Genomic DNA, 17,109 nt, shown 5'->3' with positions numbered 1-17,109 from the left:
TCCTAAAAGTCATGCACTGTTGAGAGAAACAATTTACAAATGTGAATTGTAGTTTCAATAATAAACACAAGGAAAGAATTTTGCTGAACTAATTTGCATTAAACCAACAATAATTGCCCTTCTGTAAGTGTCATACCAGATTAGTTTGAACTGTCTATCTATTTCAAAGATGTAGGATTGCCAATGATGCATTCATGTCAACCTTAGAAACTGACAAAATGCACAAAGAAAGATCACAGTCCCTTTCACAACCTCAGGGTGCCCAAAAGTGTTTGGCAACCAATTCATTATTTTTGAAGCGATGTAAGCAAAATATCTGACAGTCTCAAAAAGCCTGACACCATAAACAGCCCTAAAGGCCCTCTGACCTGTGAAAAGGGCTTCAGCAGCAAGTACATGGACAGGGGCTTTTCAAAATTGAAGCTGCAGTTGTACCCAACATTCCATCACTTTGATGCAGCAGACAAAGCCAAAAGTCCACAAACGTGCTGTTTGCAACAATGGCATATTCAGAATTTACTGAAGGTAAATATCAATGCTGAAGAAGTGAAGTTCATTTTCCAAAGGGACCCGAGTACCTTTCCAGAGAAAAAAAATCTTTGTACTTTATTCAGTGCATTTTCTGAATTTTTGGCGCCTACTGTCTTTCACTCCAAAAATAAATTCATCCTGGAATAGTTATAGATATTTTAGGTATGAAAAAAAAGCATTTCTTCTGACTTCAAAACAAATTTACAGGGTCGAGAAAATCTAATGCCAGATACAATTGAAAATTTTCCAACTCGTACTAACAATAATGCCAAAGAATAGTGTAGTTTAAATGCAGTCAACAAACTGACACAATTATTGGATCTGTCCCTGTCCTTGATCCCAGGCAGCCCAGAGGCAGGTGGGGATTATGTGAATTAAGGGTATGCTGATTTAACTATTTTAAATAAACAACTGTTCTGATCCAGACAGTGCGGGCTCTCTCGCACTCTCTCCCTCTGTGATTACTATACGGTAACAAAGTGACCTCCACCGGTAGCACAAGAACAAACTGAAAACTGTTTCACAGTTACAGAACATAAATGGGCATTATAACTCAACCCCCACTCAGGCCAACTGTCCCTTCCATACATCGTAGCAAAGCACTGTAACTACATTTAATGTGCAGGAGTCTCACTGTGAACCTTTAAATTGTGTTAATCGTATCACTGTTCCAAACCCACGCCCTCTTTTATTTTCAAACACTGGTGATTCTGCAAGTAAGGTGACAACAGTGGTTCATCAAAGCCAGTTAAGATATTCACAGCAGGAACAAATGGTTCAATCCAAAAATGTTTCGGCAACTCTACAGCAACCTTGAAGAAATTAAGCTTCAAATAAGACAACTTCTGGGCATGCTCCAGAATGTCACTTTTTTGAGGAAAATTGTGTTTTCAGTTGAATTTAGCAGCTTTATCTACCATCTTCAAGGGGCAAAAAAAATAAAAGAATGCATCTATAATTGCAACTCTCAGAAACCACCATTCATCTTTTTTTGCCTGAAGAATGCCCAGTCAACAGTGGTCACAAGTAATATCTGGTTAATCAATTGATTGCTTTTTACAGCATTCAGTCCACCATACTACAAATTTGATTAGCTGATACTGACCACTTCCAATCCCATCCTGATTTTTCTGAAAAAAAACTGACAAGCTGACACATGCGTTGAAAAGATGACAGTCAGTTTAAAAAACTGATGGCTGACGTATGTGATGGGACTCTATCTACTGAAAATGGGAACAATTCTCAAATTGAGTATATTTACCACAGAATGAAGCAGAAAGCAAGAATGAGTTCATATTTTAACTTTAATCTTGGAGCTCACCTGATATTTACATTGTTCAGTTTGCACATTTAATTTAACAATTCAAATCCTTTGATTATATTACTAGCTGATAATTATTTATTGTTATTATTCCATGCATGCGAATAATGATCAGCTGGGAATTAAATTTAAAATTTTTCCCATAAATTTCCCGATTCTTACATGGTTAAATTTAGATCATAAATAATAAATCAGAAATTTAGATAGAAATTAATTGTCCTTGGGTGGCATGGTGGTGCAGTGGTTAGCACTGCTGCATCACATCGCTGAGGGCCCAGATTCAATCCATGCCCCGGGTCACTGTCCGTGTGGATTTTCCACATGTTCCCCATGTCTGCCTGGGTCTCACCCCCACAACCCAAAAGATGTACAGGGTAGGTGGACTGGCCACGCTAAATTGCCACTTAATTGGGAAAAAAGTAATTGGGCACTCTAAATTTATTTTTTTTAGAAGAAATTAATTGTCCCTCTGTCTTTCTCACATATCCGCATTTATCTCTCTCTGTCTCTCTACATCTCTTTAGCCTTTAATTTCTCTTACTTTTTTGATTATATGGAAATGTCCGCAGATCATAATATGTTTGGCTACTGGATTTGGTAAAACTCCAAAACTGAGAGTTGTGCCATAAATTATGTAATCTCTGGCGTCATTCTAAATCAACCCTGCTGCTGTTCCCTGGTCTTATTCTCAAATGTTCCCTCCTACCCTTTTCAAGGAGGAGAACGTACTGCAGTGTGCATGACATGGGGTGCAGAACTGAGATTTATGAGTTTTAATTATGTTTTCCCCTTTCTTTAACATTTGTTTACCTTTGACCTGAGGGGTCATTCTAATTTCCTGTTATAATGTAATGAATGGAGCAATAAATATCCCGCCAGTCATTGCTTTTGCTGATCGTGTACTATTAACTGGTTGCACCCATTAGTGTACGTGTAATTCATTTTGTGCACACATTTCAACTTGAGATCAACATGCAGCAAGCTGGTCTGGTTTGGCTTGCTCTGACTGCACTATAAACAGAAGGCAATGGCATGTATCTCATTAAGATCTGGAGTGAACTGGACTAGAGTTACTCTGGCAGAATATAATTCAGCCTTGCAAGCTAGTGAATATTGGAGTGCTTACAGAGCATGCTTATTTAACTGTGATTTTCTTCAGCATGAAGAAATTTTTTTTTAAATTATTAACTTTTGAAAGACGTCACTGTTATCCAAGTGATTGGTGTCAAAATGAGCTGTGGGCTTCAATTATTTGTCCTTTGATATAAGAACGGTAAACAGTTTCTTCTCACACTCACTCTCAAATTAGACTTCACCCAGTGCCCATCATTTTGTCCACCGAAATGCCAAAGGCACAAAAAAAACCTGTTTCCACAGATATTTATTGGATTCACGAAGATGCAGCAAGGCCAAGAAAAACCAACAGGTGGTGGTACTGAGGGGAAGCATCCTGTTTCTTTGATACCTTATTTAGATGTGGTTTAAATCATTTCTGTGGCTTAGCTGAACTACATGTAGTTATTTATTCAACTAACTTAAACCTCTTTATGCTAATGAATGTGCAGGGTAGAGAAAGGGCTTACAATGACATAATTTGCTTGGTATTTCCTTTTTGCAACTTCTCAACCAATATTTTAAATGTGTCCAGTTGATTATTCGCCTGTCACTTAATTTTTGTGAATTTGCACCGTCAGTGAGCCCAATGATACATAGTTGTTTCACTGTCATTTGCACTATTAGCCTTTGCTTTTTCTGGGTAATTTGTTATGCAAACCAAGCTGTTCTTTGTCCACAGTTCCCCATTGCAGGGTATTTCACATTTACGTTACCTGGAAATATACTCATTTAACACCTTCCATCAATATTTTGTATGACTGCAAGTTGTATGAATATATGAATTAGTGTATAAGCAAGTGATAAAATGTTACTGAAATCTCAAAGTAAATGTGATTTTGACTTTCCCTCTTCAGGAGACACCATGACTATTTTAAACACTGCAGACTGGTTGCTGGGTTGCAGCACCCCCGCCTCTGCAACAAGTATGACAGATTATGGTACAGTGCATGTGCGTGCTAGTGTGGAATTTGAGTGCAGTGCTTTTGTCTTCTTTATTCTCTGAAAGATTGTACACTCTATAAAATGGTGTTAAACAAATAATAGCAATTATCATGGAACTTGATAGTAACCAAATGTTTATGGGTATTTTCTTTGAGTGAACCTGTTGTCATCCTGATCAATTGCTCATTATTACATTTTTCAAGTAATTTGAACAGATGCTCTTACATAAAAACATATAATACTGGAAATACTCAGCAGTTCAGTGGGGAGAGACACAGGCACCAGAATTTTCTGGCCTTTGTTGCTGGCGGGATATTCCCGCTGACAGCAATCCCCCACCTCTGGTTTCCCGGCAGTGGGAAGTGCGTAGAATAAGATGACCCGCCTGTCGGCTAATGGGAGGACACCACCGCTGCGAAACATGCCTGTGGGGGTGGGGCAGGGGGCAGAAAATTCCGTCCATTGCATTGTTAGTGTTTCAGGTAAATGAACTTTCATCACAGGTCCCAAACCTACCTCACTGGAATGGGAATCAAACTCACACTCTTGGTGTTATTCTGAATTACATGCTAACATCTAGCCAACTGAGCTCACTAGACACAGTGAGTGAATAACACTGTTTATTTACTGAAGATTAGGCCAATAAATTCCATATTATAACAAAGTCTTCAAAAGATACATAACTAAAAATATATATCCATGATCTTTACACTGGTGTCAAAGACAACTGGATATGAAAATAATTCCATGGATCCACCATGTAGAATTTCTGCAATAAAAACCTTTCCAATACCATGTTGCATTATGTAAATTTTCCATTTAAGTTATCTCAACTTGTATTATTCGAGTATTTATGGAAATTGTATTTCTATCTGCATGGCTTTTGTATTGTGACCATTTGAGTTAATCAACAGGGGGTTAAAATTGGCTCCCAGCCTCTTACAAGCCGTAGGGAATGAAGCATATGATGGAACAGGTGTGCACAAAATGTGGGCCTCAATTTAAAAATACTGGTGAAGTACAGGTGCCTGCTCCCTGTCCCCAGCCAGCTCACCAGAAAATTGAGAATGAATTGAGGCTACTTCACTGCTGGAATTGGACCACAGGTGGAGCTGCGAATGATGTAATCAGGTGAGGAATGAGCAAGAGCTGGCAGTAGTGCTGGGGGAGTTGTCGGGTGCACTCCTGTCTTATCCTGGCAGCAAAGTACCAGCCAAAACCCTACCTGGGCATCCAACAATTACTTTTAATGCTGCTGAAGAACTGTCAAAGTCAGCAAGAAAGTAATATGTTCAAGGATCTGACACCACTTTCAGGTTGATGCCAAGGGCTCTTTAATCGCTCAATCAAATGATTATAGTCTTGAGTGATTGTCTATGTGGAGTTTGCAAGTTCTCCCCTTGTCTGCGTGGATTTCCTCTGTGTGTTCAGATTTCCTCCACAGTCCAAAGATGTCCAGGTTCGGTGGATTAGCCATGCTAATTTTCCCCTTGACGTCCAAAGATGTATAGATTAGGTGGTGTTGCAGGGATAGGGCAGGGGGAGTGAGCATAGGTAGGGTGCTCTTTCGGAGGGCTGGTGCAGACTCGATGGGCCAAATGGCCTCCTTCTGCACTGTCGGGATCTATGCTCTACTGTGCAGCCAGGATAAGACAGGAGTGCACCCTACAGCTTCTCCAGCACTACTGTCAGCTCCTGCTCATCCCTCTCCTGATCGCTCCGATGTTGTCTGTTGGTTGGCCTACCATGTGCAACAAGGTCCAATTTTGCTCCTCTAGAATCCTTTATTTCACTTAATTGTATACTTAGGAATACCTTGGATCTAGTTTCAAGTGTGTTGCAGATTTAATTGTGACAAAGATGTAACAGCTGACCTTTTATTTAAATATTCAAGCTGTATTATGTACATATCAGCATTGTGCAATGTTACAGGAAACCAGTGCTGTTGCCAATTACAGTAGCACGAACAAAGATTGAATGCACTATAGAAAAAGAAACAAATATTAAGAATTAGCATCTTATATGATTATTTGTTTTGAAAATGAAGTGGATGCAGCCGTCAAAGGCTGTGTTTCTCAAAGTAGAGTTTCCACAATGGACACCTAATTTTCTCATTGATTGGATAACTCAAATGATTAAAGTTAGCCTGGAGGTCAAGTTCATGCATTCAAGATAGATTTCCTAAAATTAAATGTCATGGAACCAACCAGCATTAAGACTAAATTAAATCCTGCTTTGTATAATGAGTGTTTTAGAAACCTGCAAAGGCTAATCAAACTAAAAGCAAAACAATATGAATTCTAGAAATCCAAAATCTGAAATAGAAACAAAGGGCACGATCTAACGTGGCGGGGTTTGCTGAGAGTTTCTCCCTGGCTCTGTCGTCAGGTTCTCCACCACTATCTAACCACGCTTAGTCACTTTTTTGGGCGGTGCATAGTTGCTCACTTTTGTGGGCCCTACTGAGTTTCTCATTGTCCTAGCCCACACTCAGAATTATTTTAATCGCTGGGGAGCTGCACTCACTGGCCAGAATGGCTCCTCCAAGGTAGGGCCACCATTTTGAAAGAGTGCCCTGATCTTTAAATGGTTCTGAGGGTCCCCTACACCCCCCACCGCACCTTAAAGGCAATGTCACCCCCAACACACATGGGTATTATTCCAGACCCGACCCCCCCAAATGATGACACCCTACCAAGGGGTTCCTCTTTTCAGGCCTCCCCATACTCCCTTTTGGGCCTCTCCCCCTTCCAGGGCCCCCACCTTTCATCCCCCCAATCTTTTGGAGGTCCCTTCATACCCCCATCTACCCTCCTTTCATGGGCATGGCCCCCCTCGGGCCCTGACCCTTGGCCTTGCCATGCTCGTGCCCAGGCACCCTGGCACTGCCAGCCTGGTGTGGTGATCCTCGCCTGTGTGTGTACAAGTACCACCAGGGGGCAGCGCGAGGACAAATAGGAGGAACGCCGGAGCTCCGCCTTCGGCCAGTTGGAGCTAGAGGGTTGAAGAGACAAGAGGTGGAACTCAACTGTGGAGATGCAAGTCTTTTGGGCCTAGTTGCAGACAAGTAAAGCAGTATATTTTCAAGTACCACTGTAGTTTATTGTGGGGCACAATAAAGCATCAGTTAACCTAGAGACGACTTCGAGCATTCTTTTAAGAAGTCAAACATGGTACAGGAGTGGCTTCTCTGAACAAAAGGAACCAGCAAACAGAAAAAAAAAAGCAACAACAACAGGCAGGCCACCAGACTCTGCAGCCTCTCAACTACAGACGACCTTCTGCAATGATGGAACACAAGCTACTTACAGGGCCAATGCGCACTACAGGTAATCTACATTCCAACTGGAAAATGTTTAAACAACAGTTTGAGATGCATTTGTTAGCTCTGGACTTACATACAGCCGCTGATGACAGAAAAATTGCACATTTGGTCACAATAGGTGGCCAGCAGGTGTTAAATACATATAACTCTTTCACATATGCTGATGCTGCAGACAAAACTAAGTATGACGTGGTAATTGCGAAATTTGATGAACACTGGAAGTCTCAATCCAGTGAGATCCTTGAAAGGTACACCCTGCGTAGCAGACTCCAAAACCACGGGGAGACTATCTCCCACTTTGTGACAGACCTACGCTTGCTGGCACAAGGCTGCAACTTTGGTGATTTGGCAAACTCACTCATTAGAGATCAGCTAATCTTTGGTCTTGCTGATACAAATCTGAGAGATTCTCTGTTACTACAAAGCGATTTAACACTCAAAACTACCATAGATAAATGTTTGTTACATGAGCAGAAAAAGCAGCAGGTACACGAGTTGTTTGAAAAGCATTCATTGAAAGACACTCACCACGAGGCAGATATAAAGATGGTGGCTTCCCCTCACAGGTCGTCTCTTCCGTTCTCCAGGCCGTCTCTTCCGTTCTCCGGCCCGTCTGCGCATGCGCACCGTCCTGAAAGACGCGATCCCGGAAGTGATCGGCATGCGCATTCGCACTACTCGCAATACCGGCCCTGGAATGAAAACCGCACTGCGCATGCGCGAACGCAACATGCGCATGACGTCATGACATGTTATTGTTGCGGCTCCTCCCACTTAAAAGGGCAATGTCCAGCTCAAGGAAAAAAGTGCAGAAAGTGTTTAAAAATGAATCACTTCGCCTCCCAATGTCAGTCTACAGCAAAATTTCACTCCTCAATGCCACGGCACGGGAACATGAAGGTCCGCACAGTTGATGTCATGAACACTCAGGCACCCGATGACAATTATTCCGACCATGAGGAATTCAACTCCTGGGAGCACAAGTACAGCATTGGAATTATTAATGCCACAGCGGAACCACAGGACCTGACGACAAAACCTCGTCACGTGCATGCCATCAATTCGGCAAGCGAATGGACTGCCATGGTGCACGTAAATAACTTCCCCATCACCTTCAAACTGGACACGGGAGCCTCAGCAAACTTGCTGACGAGCAAAGATCTCGCATCCGTCCCAGGGACGCACGAGGTGTTACCTGCAGCATGCAAGCTCACTGACTACAACGGCAACCAGATCGTCTCAAAGGGATCATGCCACCTACGAGTTGCCAACCAAACAGTCATGACAGAACTCCGCTTTGAAATTGTAGAGGACAAAAAGTCCTCACTGCTCGGTGCTCAAGCCTGCAAGGATTTGCGGCTGATTCAGCGGATTTTCATGAACACGGCTGCAGCATCACGAATTGCCGAGGACATACAACTGCTACTCAGCGACTACCCTGACGTCTTCTCGGGCATCGGCACACTGCCCTATACGTACAAGATCCTGCTCAAACAGAATGCCATACCGGTCATTCATGCCCCACGGAGGGTGCCGGCTCCATTGCGGGACAAGTTAAAAGCCGAACTTCAGCGTCTCCAAACTCGAGGTGTCATCTCAAGCGTCACACAGCCGACTGACTGGGTCAGCTCGCTGGTGTGCGTCAAGAAGCCGTCGGGTGCACTCCGGATCTGTCTAGATCCCAAGGACCTCAATAAGAACATTCGCAGGGAACACTACCCTATCCCCAAGCGAGAGGAGATAACGAGCGAAATGGCACAAGCTCGAATCTTCACCAAACTGGATGCATCACAGGGGTTCTGGCAAATGCAGCTCGATGAGTCCAGCCGCCTGCTGTGCACCTTCAACACGCCGTTTGGAAGGTACTGCTATAATCGGATGCCCTTCGGCATCATATCGGCATCCGAAATATTTCACAGGGTTATGGAGCAGATGGTAGAAGGCATCGAAGGCGTCCGTGTCTATGTGGATGACATCATAATATGGTCCACGACAGAGGAAGACCATATTGCGAGGGTGAAGCAAGTCTTCCAGCGGATCCACCAGTATGGACTGAAGCTCAACCGGGCCAAGTGCACTTTCGCACAGTCCTCTCTGACCTTCCTGGGCGACACTATATCCGAGCATGGGGTGACGCCGGACGCTGAGAAGATCGCTGCGATTCAGGGCATGCAGCGACCACAGGACAAGAAAGCGGTTTTAAGGTTCCTTGGATTCGTCAACTTCCTTGGTAAATTCATATCGAACTTGGCAGCACGGACAACGGCGTTGAGGAACGTGACAAGGAAGGACACGGAGTTTGCCTGGACCCAAGCTCACCAAGATGAATGGGATGATCTGAGACACCAGTTGATGGCAGCTCCAACGCTCGCATTTTTTGACCCGGCAAAACCTACCAAGATCTCCACTGACGCCAGTCAATATGGAATTGGTGCTGTGCTCCTACAACAGAACGACCAGTCGGACTGGGTCCCAGTGGCTTACGCCTCACGGGCAATGACTGTCACAGAGTGCAGGTATGCACAGATAGAAAAGGAGTGCCTAGGGCTAATCACAGGGGTGACCAAATTCCACCACTATGTGTACGGTCTCCCCACTTTTCTCGTGGAAACGGATCATAGGCCGCTGGTCAATATCATCGACAAGGACCTAAATGATATGACACCGCGCCTACAACGCATGATGATGAAGTTGCGAAGGTACGACTTCACGCTGGTCTACACCCCTGGCAAGGACCTTGTAATAGCTGACACACTATCACGAGCCATGGACGCTGACAACCCGCCACCGGCTTCCATCAATGATGTGGAAGCTCATGCACAGTGGTGCAAGGAGACGCTCCCGGCAACGGACGAAAGGCTACAGCAAATTCGTCAGGCAACACAGGAGGATGCTACCCTCCTCCAAGTCTTACACAACCTGCAACATGGCTGGCCAAAGGGGCGGTGCCCACAGTTCCAAAATGTTAGGACTGAACTATCCGTGGTCGATGGCATCATACTACGAAACAACAGGATCGTCATTCCTACGGCTCTCCGGGCGGACATCCTTCACAGGATTCATGAGGGGCACCTTGGTGCCGAAAAGTGCAAAAGGAGAGCGCGACAATCTGTTTACTGGCCAGGGATTAACGAGGACATTACAAACATGGTGCTCACTTGTGACACGTGCCAAAGACATCGACCGGCGCAATGCAAGGAGCCACTGAAGCAGCATGAGATGGCCACGTTACCATGGGACAAAAGTGGGCATTGACTTGTTCCACTCCATGGGCTGCAACTATGTTCTGATCATTGACTATTACTCCAACTTTCCGGAAGTCCTGCAACTCCCGGATCTCACAGCCGCAGCCGTCATCAAGGCCTGCAGAGAAACTTTCTCCAGGCATGGCATCCCACGGACGGTCATGTCCGACAATGGTCCTTGCTTTGCCAGCTGGGAGTGGACGGACTTCGCCAAGCACTACAATTTCCAGCATATAACGTCGAGTCCACACTTTCCGCAATCAAATGGCAGGGTGGAGAAAGGTGTCCACATAGTTAAACAACTCATCAGCAAGGCTGAGGACTCGAAATCCGACGTACACTTGGCCCTCTTGTCGTACCGATCGTCACCTTTGAGCTCGGGACTATCACCAGCTCAGATGCTTTTCAACAGGGACGTACGGACAACATTACCAGCGCTACAATTCACCAATCCTGATCACTCGCCTGTCCTGGATAAAATGCGTCACCAACGTCAAGTGCAAAAGCAGCACTATGACCAGCAGGCCAAGGTACTGCAGCCGTTGGCCAGCAACGACACGGTGAGGTTGCGAAACCCGGCTGGAGGATGGTCCAAAATGGCCGTGGTCCTTCGCCAAACATCGCCGCGGTCCTACATCGTTCGGTTGGACGCTGGGACAATGGTTCGACGAAATCGGAGAGACCTTCTTAAAGTCACACCTCGACCACGGGTCTTTCCGACTCTTGATCGGCAGGACACGCTGGACCTACAGGACGCTGTCATGCATCATCCTGACACTCCAGCAGCAGATGTCCACATGGACACAGACGACCCTGGATCTCCATGCCCACTCAGGAGGTCCACTCGGATCAGACGTGCACCTGACCGTCTGAACCTGTAAACATGGACTGACACATGCATGGCCCTGCCCTGTTATATATATATGTATATAAACCTAACTGTTACATTTGTGTTTTGTTACAGCTCTGCAGCTAAAAAAAAAGAGTGAAAAAGGGGGATGTGGTGATCCTCGCCTGTGTGTGTACAAGTACCACCAGGGGGCAGCGCGAGGACAAATAGGAGGAACGCCGGAGCTCCGCCTTCGGCCAGTTGGAGCTAGAGGGTTGAAGAGACAAGAGGTGGAACTCAACTGTGGAGATGCAAGTCTTTTGGGCCTAGTTGCAGACAAGTAAAGCAGTATATTTTCAAGTACCACTGTAGTTTATTGTGGGGCACAATAAAGCATCAGTTAACCTAGAGACGACTTCGAGCATTCTTTTAAGAAGTCAAACACCTGGCACCCTGACAGTGTTCCCACCAGCTCTGCAGTGCCATTCAAGCACCTTAGCAGTTAAGGGGGTCTCCTGGGGGGTTCTCCCTTTTTGGGAGTCTTGGGGGGGGTCTGGTAGAGGAGGGGTGGGCAGGTAGTGCATTGTGGGGGGAGGAAAGGTGGTCAACGGATTAGCTTTGGAGGCAACACCCTTAAGGAGTTACTCCCTTGGCCCACTACGAGGTCCACCATGTCAGGCTCACGCTTGATGAGACCTGTAGTAATCTCCGCTCAAGTGATTCCCGCCCCAGGGAACCGGAGAATCATGGAGGGCCGGAGTTTAGGGTGCTGGACCAGTTAAATGGATGCAAATGGGACATGAAGACCAATTGCGTTAATTTACATCATCCTGCTGGCACACTGGCGTGAACCTCGATCCTGCCGCCAGCAGTGAGTCGGAGCATCACGATCAGATCAGTGCCTGCTGATGCCTGGTGCAGATCCTGATTTTTCGATTCTCCGGAAACGGGCTTCGGGCAATGTTTCATGTCAAATATGACCTCTTCAGAATTGGAGAAGTGTAATTCACAACTCAAAATTTTAACCCTGTTTCTATCTCCAAGAATTGTTAAAGTGGGAAAATGTAGGTTACAAAGTAAACTAGTAAGAAATGCAAAAACAGATGGTAAAACATATGTACCAGAAGGAGAGTAGTAAAATTAAACATGCTCCCTTCGAGACTGAATACGTTATAATGGGAAGTAAGGAAATAGCAGAGATGAGAATCAAATATTTGGTATTTGTTTTCACTGTGGAAGACTCATAAAGCATATCAAAATAATAGGAGATCAAAGGGCTAATGAGAGTGAGGAAATTAAAATAATTAATATCAATGGAGAAAAGGCAACAAATCTCCTGGACCTGATGGCCTGTATCCTCAGGTTCTAACAGAGGAGGATGCAGATATAGTGGATGCAATGGTTGTAATCTTCCTTAGATTCTAGTACAGTTCCAGCAGACTGAAAGATAGCAAATGTAAATAATCATTCAAGAAAAGGAGAGAGAAGAGCAGGAACTACAGACTATCTAGCCTGATATCAGTCATAAGGAAAATACTGCAGTCCTCTATGGAGGAAGTGTTAACAAGGAAATTAAAAATCATGGACGGGATTCTCCCGTACCCGGCCGGGCGGGGGATCCCGGCGGCACGGAGTGGTTCACACCACTCCGGCGTCGGTCCGCACCTTCAGGGTCTAGGCCGCCGGCCGGCGTGGAAGGCCTTTGGCGCTGCGCCAGCCGGGGCCGAAGGGACTCCGCCGGCCGGCGCAGGTCCGCGCATGCGCGGGAGCGTCAGCGGCTGCTGACGTTCACCTATGCGTCAGCCATCGCGGAGGCTGACACGGCCGGCGCGTAGGAAAAGAGTGCCCCCACGGCACAGGCCCGCCCGCGGATCGATGGGCCCCAGTCGCGGGCCAGGCCACCGTGAGGGCACGCCCTGGGGCCAGATCGCGCCCCCCCCCCCCCCCCCCCCCCAGGACCCGGGAGTCGGAGAATCCCGCCCCATATTACAAATTTATTTTGAACATGTTTATTACTTATTTTGAGAATGTCACCAACAGGTATGGATAGCAGATTGGTTACCAAATAGGAACCAGGGATAAATGGGGTTTAAATTTAACGGGCTATAAATAGTGGATTGCAGTAATGATCAGCGCTGGGACCTCAGCTGTTTACAAAAAATATGACAATTACATGACGGCGGTAAGAGTAATGTGCCCAAGGTTACTAAGGCTCGGTAAGCTGTGAGGAGGACACAAAAGGGAGAATTATCACTGACCTGAGCTGCAGGGAGCTATTTAGTCAGAATGCCAGGTGTAAACCACCTTCGTTGTCAGGATGAGGTGGCGTGGTGGGGTAAGAGATCAAGACAGAGCTAGCGAGTGGTCAATCTGGGGCGATCAAGGGCAGTAGGAATGGATGGAGGTTGAGGCCTGTTGGGGAGAAGCCTGTAAGGGGGAGTTCAGAGGTCTCCGGGATGAGTGGGGAAAATGCACATCTCAGAATTGTTGGTGCAGAATGGGGGCCTGGTGAGAGAGGGGCCAGGAGACATTTTTGAGTTGGGGGAGCAGGGGGTGTGTGGTGGAAGAGACCTTATGGGGAATAATCAGGGCTTGCTGACCAGGAGTAGTGTCCGATGCCTCTGAAAAGTTTGGGGGGGAGCAGGGGCTTCCAATAACAGAGCCTCCTCGGGCTGAATCAAGATATGTGCAGCAGCACTTACCTCTGTTAAATGGATCCAAGACAATGGCGAAGTATGAATCAAGAGATAGATATACCTATTAAACCTTATTAACAGTAGGTTTATTCACCAGATGTAACATTACAATTTTCTGCCTTATTACAATCCCAGACAAGACTCCAACAGTGGATAGGATACTGGACCAAAACCTCAGTATTTGAGCTTATTTAAAGACTGTGTGGAAAAGATGATTCACTCCAGGAGTGATTGCATGAAGAAACAGGGCTAGTTATTTTTAAAACAAAACTTTATGATTACTAGATTATTAATTTTTAAACTTCACCCCCAAAAAGAACAGCTTACAAATTATGCCTTAAGCGCGACTACTGAATTTCCCGTTAAACAATAAAAAAGAAACATACAGCTCTTAATCCAGCTTAAAATTAGCAGGGCATAGAGTAATTCTTCATAGGATCATAGAATCCCTACAGTGCAGAAGGGGGCCATTCGGCCCATCAGGTCTATAACAACCCTCTGAAAGAGCACCGTACCTAGGCCCAAACCCCACATTATCCCCATAACTCCACCTAGGGCCAATTTAGCAAAGACAATCCACCTAACCTGCACATCTTTGGACTGTGGGAGGAAACCAGAGCACCCAGAGGAAACCCACGCAGAAACGGGGAGAAAGTGCAAACTCAACACACAGTGACCCGAGGTCAGAATCAAACATGGATCCCTTGTGCTATGAGGCAGCAGTGCTAACCACTGTGCCACCATACCGTCCCCTTGCTTTATAAAACAGATTTGACACCGGTTGGAACCCTTCAGACTCTGGCTGAATATCTTTAAAAAGCAACTTCAACTTAGGTTGTTACAGCCTCTTGTCTTCAGACAATATTACTCGGCTTTAAAATATTATTACCCTTTCTTTAACTAGCCTACTTGGACAGAATTCTGGACTCAGAGTCAGGTAGATCAGAACTCAGCTCCTCTCTCTCGCAAAGCTTCTCCAAATGTACTGCCTCTTTGCCTTTCAGGGTTCTATCCAGCAATTACCTATCTTGCCAAGTTTTAAAAGCAAATTGCCTCTGCAGGCTGCAAAAGCACATTACCTCCACAGGGACCTCCCCATTCAAACCACAGTCCGTTAGCCTCGAGTGAAAAACACATTGCTTGGTTAATTTCACATGCTATTCCCTAGAAGCAAAACAAAATCCCTTTGAAACCCATGCTCACTGCAGCCACACACTATATCCCCAAGGCTTTTAACTCATAACTCGTCCCAATATTTAGAAGCCAGTATTTTTAAAATCCTCCAATCGACACAACCTTCTAAATACCCACCCAGTTCCCCAGTTCCTCGCTTACACTGTTTATGTGCTCTCAATCCTTAATCAAACAATGCCCATCACCTAACAACAGAATCAACCAAGCATTAGCCACCTCCTATATCCACCAAGGGCTCGTCCTGAGGAAGCTCCCGGGTGTCCCCTGGCTCAGGTTAACCAACCAGCAGAGGCAAAAGTTCAAAAGCTGCTTGAAAATGAGGCTTGTATTTTTTGAGAGGATTAGGCAGGGTAGATTCAGAAAGTATGTTCCCGATGGTGGGGGTCATAGTTTGAGGATAAGGGCTAAACCTTTTAGGACTGAGATAAGAAATTTCTTCATCCAGAGAGAGTGTTGAATCTGTGGAATTCACTACCTCAGAAAGTAGTTGAGGCCAAAAAGTTGTGTAATTTCAAGAAGGAATTAGATATAGCTCTTGGGGCTAAAGGGATCAAGGGATACGGGCGAGAAGATGGGATCAGGGTATTGCATTTGATGATCAGCCATGATGTTTCCTTGTTTCCACGCAAGGTGGATGAAGGGGCACCTGTAGATGTGTGCATGAGACACTCGATAAAGTGACATATCAGAAGTTACTCCATATTAGCGTGGGTAGAGGATTGCTTACCTAGCAGGTAGCAGAGAGTAGGGATAAATGGGTGCACCAGCAGTGCCAGGGTACCATCATGCCCAAAGGGCTTACACCTGGGCTCCTCCAATCTCTTAGCAGACGCCCATGAGTGCATTTCCATCTAATCCCCGATTGTGGAGACCAGTACTGAACGGCGCACGCCCGAGGTCTCCGGGCGAAGAGATAGATCCCATGCCTCTGGTACCTCGGGAATCTACACATTAAAGTGAGACTAGCTTTCTCACTCTAATTTACAGATTTATCAAAAGTGATCCCGCTCACAATGGGTGGGATTTACATCGCAAGGTCTCACGTGGCATTGCAAGCCAGGTAGATCCTAGGAGCAGGGTCCCCCGGCTCATATCGGCCATGCTGCGCCGCGGTGAGCTGCCTTTTGGCCGCAGTGAAGTTGTAAAATCACGCCCAAGGTTTACAACGGGATTTAGAAGGGTTGTGAGTAGGTACAGCAAGTGATTAGGGAGGTAAATGGAATGTGCAAGAAATGTGGCGCGGCGGGGCGGAGAATCCAACCCTACATCTGGATTACTACTTTCAGTTTTAGTCTCCTTACTCAGGAAAGGATATAATTGCATTAGAAACAATTCAGAGAATGTTCACTCATTCCTGTAAAAAAGAAGGTTTCTTATGAGGAAAGGTTGGGCTGTATCCATTGAAATTTTAGAAGATTGAGAGGTGATCTTATTAAACATACAAAATCCTGAGGGTCTAGACAGGGTTAACACTGAGAGGATGTTTCCATTTGTGGGGGAGTCTAGAACTAGGGGGCACAATTTAAAAATAATAGGTATCCCATCTAAGTTGGAGATGAGGAGAATATTTTTCTCTCAGAGTCGCATTAGTCTGTTGCATTCTCTCCCTCAGAGCTGTGGAGGCTCTATCATTGAATATATTCAAGGCTGAGTTAGATAGACAAGGGATTTGAGGGTTATGGGGACAGACAGCATAGAGAAGCTAAGACCACAATCAGATCAGCCATGATCTTATCGAATGGCCAAGGGGCTGAATTGCCTATTCCTGCTCCCTGTTGGGAGTTGTCTATAGACCTCCGAATAGTTCCAGAGATGTAGAGGAAAGGATTGCAAAGATGATTCTCGACAGGAGCGAGAGTAACAGGGTAGTTGTTATGGGGGACTTTAACTTTCCAAATATTGACTGGAAA

At 45.4% G+C, this 17,109-nt stretch overlaps 1 protein-coding gene across 10 annotated transcripts in view; it reads left to right on the top strand.

The window, feature by feature from the left end:
• eya4 (EYA transcriptional coactivator and phosphatase 4) overlaps positions 1–17,109 on the top strand; it is a 623,026-nt gene that overhangs the window by 385,042 nt on the left and 220,875 nt on the right. For 5 of the 10 annotated variants that reach the window (XM_038799367.1, XM_038799368.1, XM_038799371.1 and 2 more), the window contains one exon: positions 3,823–3,906. The exons of 3 other annotated variants lie outside the window; for them this stretch is intronic. In XM_038799367.1, the coding sequence (XP_038655295.1) occupies positions 3,823–3,906 (84 nt within the window). The remainder of the gene's footprint in view (positions 1–3,822; positions 3,907–17,109) is intronic. 2 more of the 10 variants (XM_038799370.1, XM_038799369.1) reach the window with 1 other exon arrangement.

The sequence above is a fragment of the Scyliorhinus canicula genome, chromosome 6, assembly GCF_902713615.1.
Source record: "Scyliorhinus canicula chromosome 6, sScyCan1.1, whole genome shotgun sequence".
In the NCBI taxonomy this organism is placed as follows: Eukaryota; Metazoa; Chordata; class Chondrichthyes; order Carcharhiniformes; family Scyliorhinidae; genus Scyliorhinus; species Scyliorhinus canicula.
This window is presented reverse-complemented; position numbering and strand designations above follow the sequence as displayed.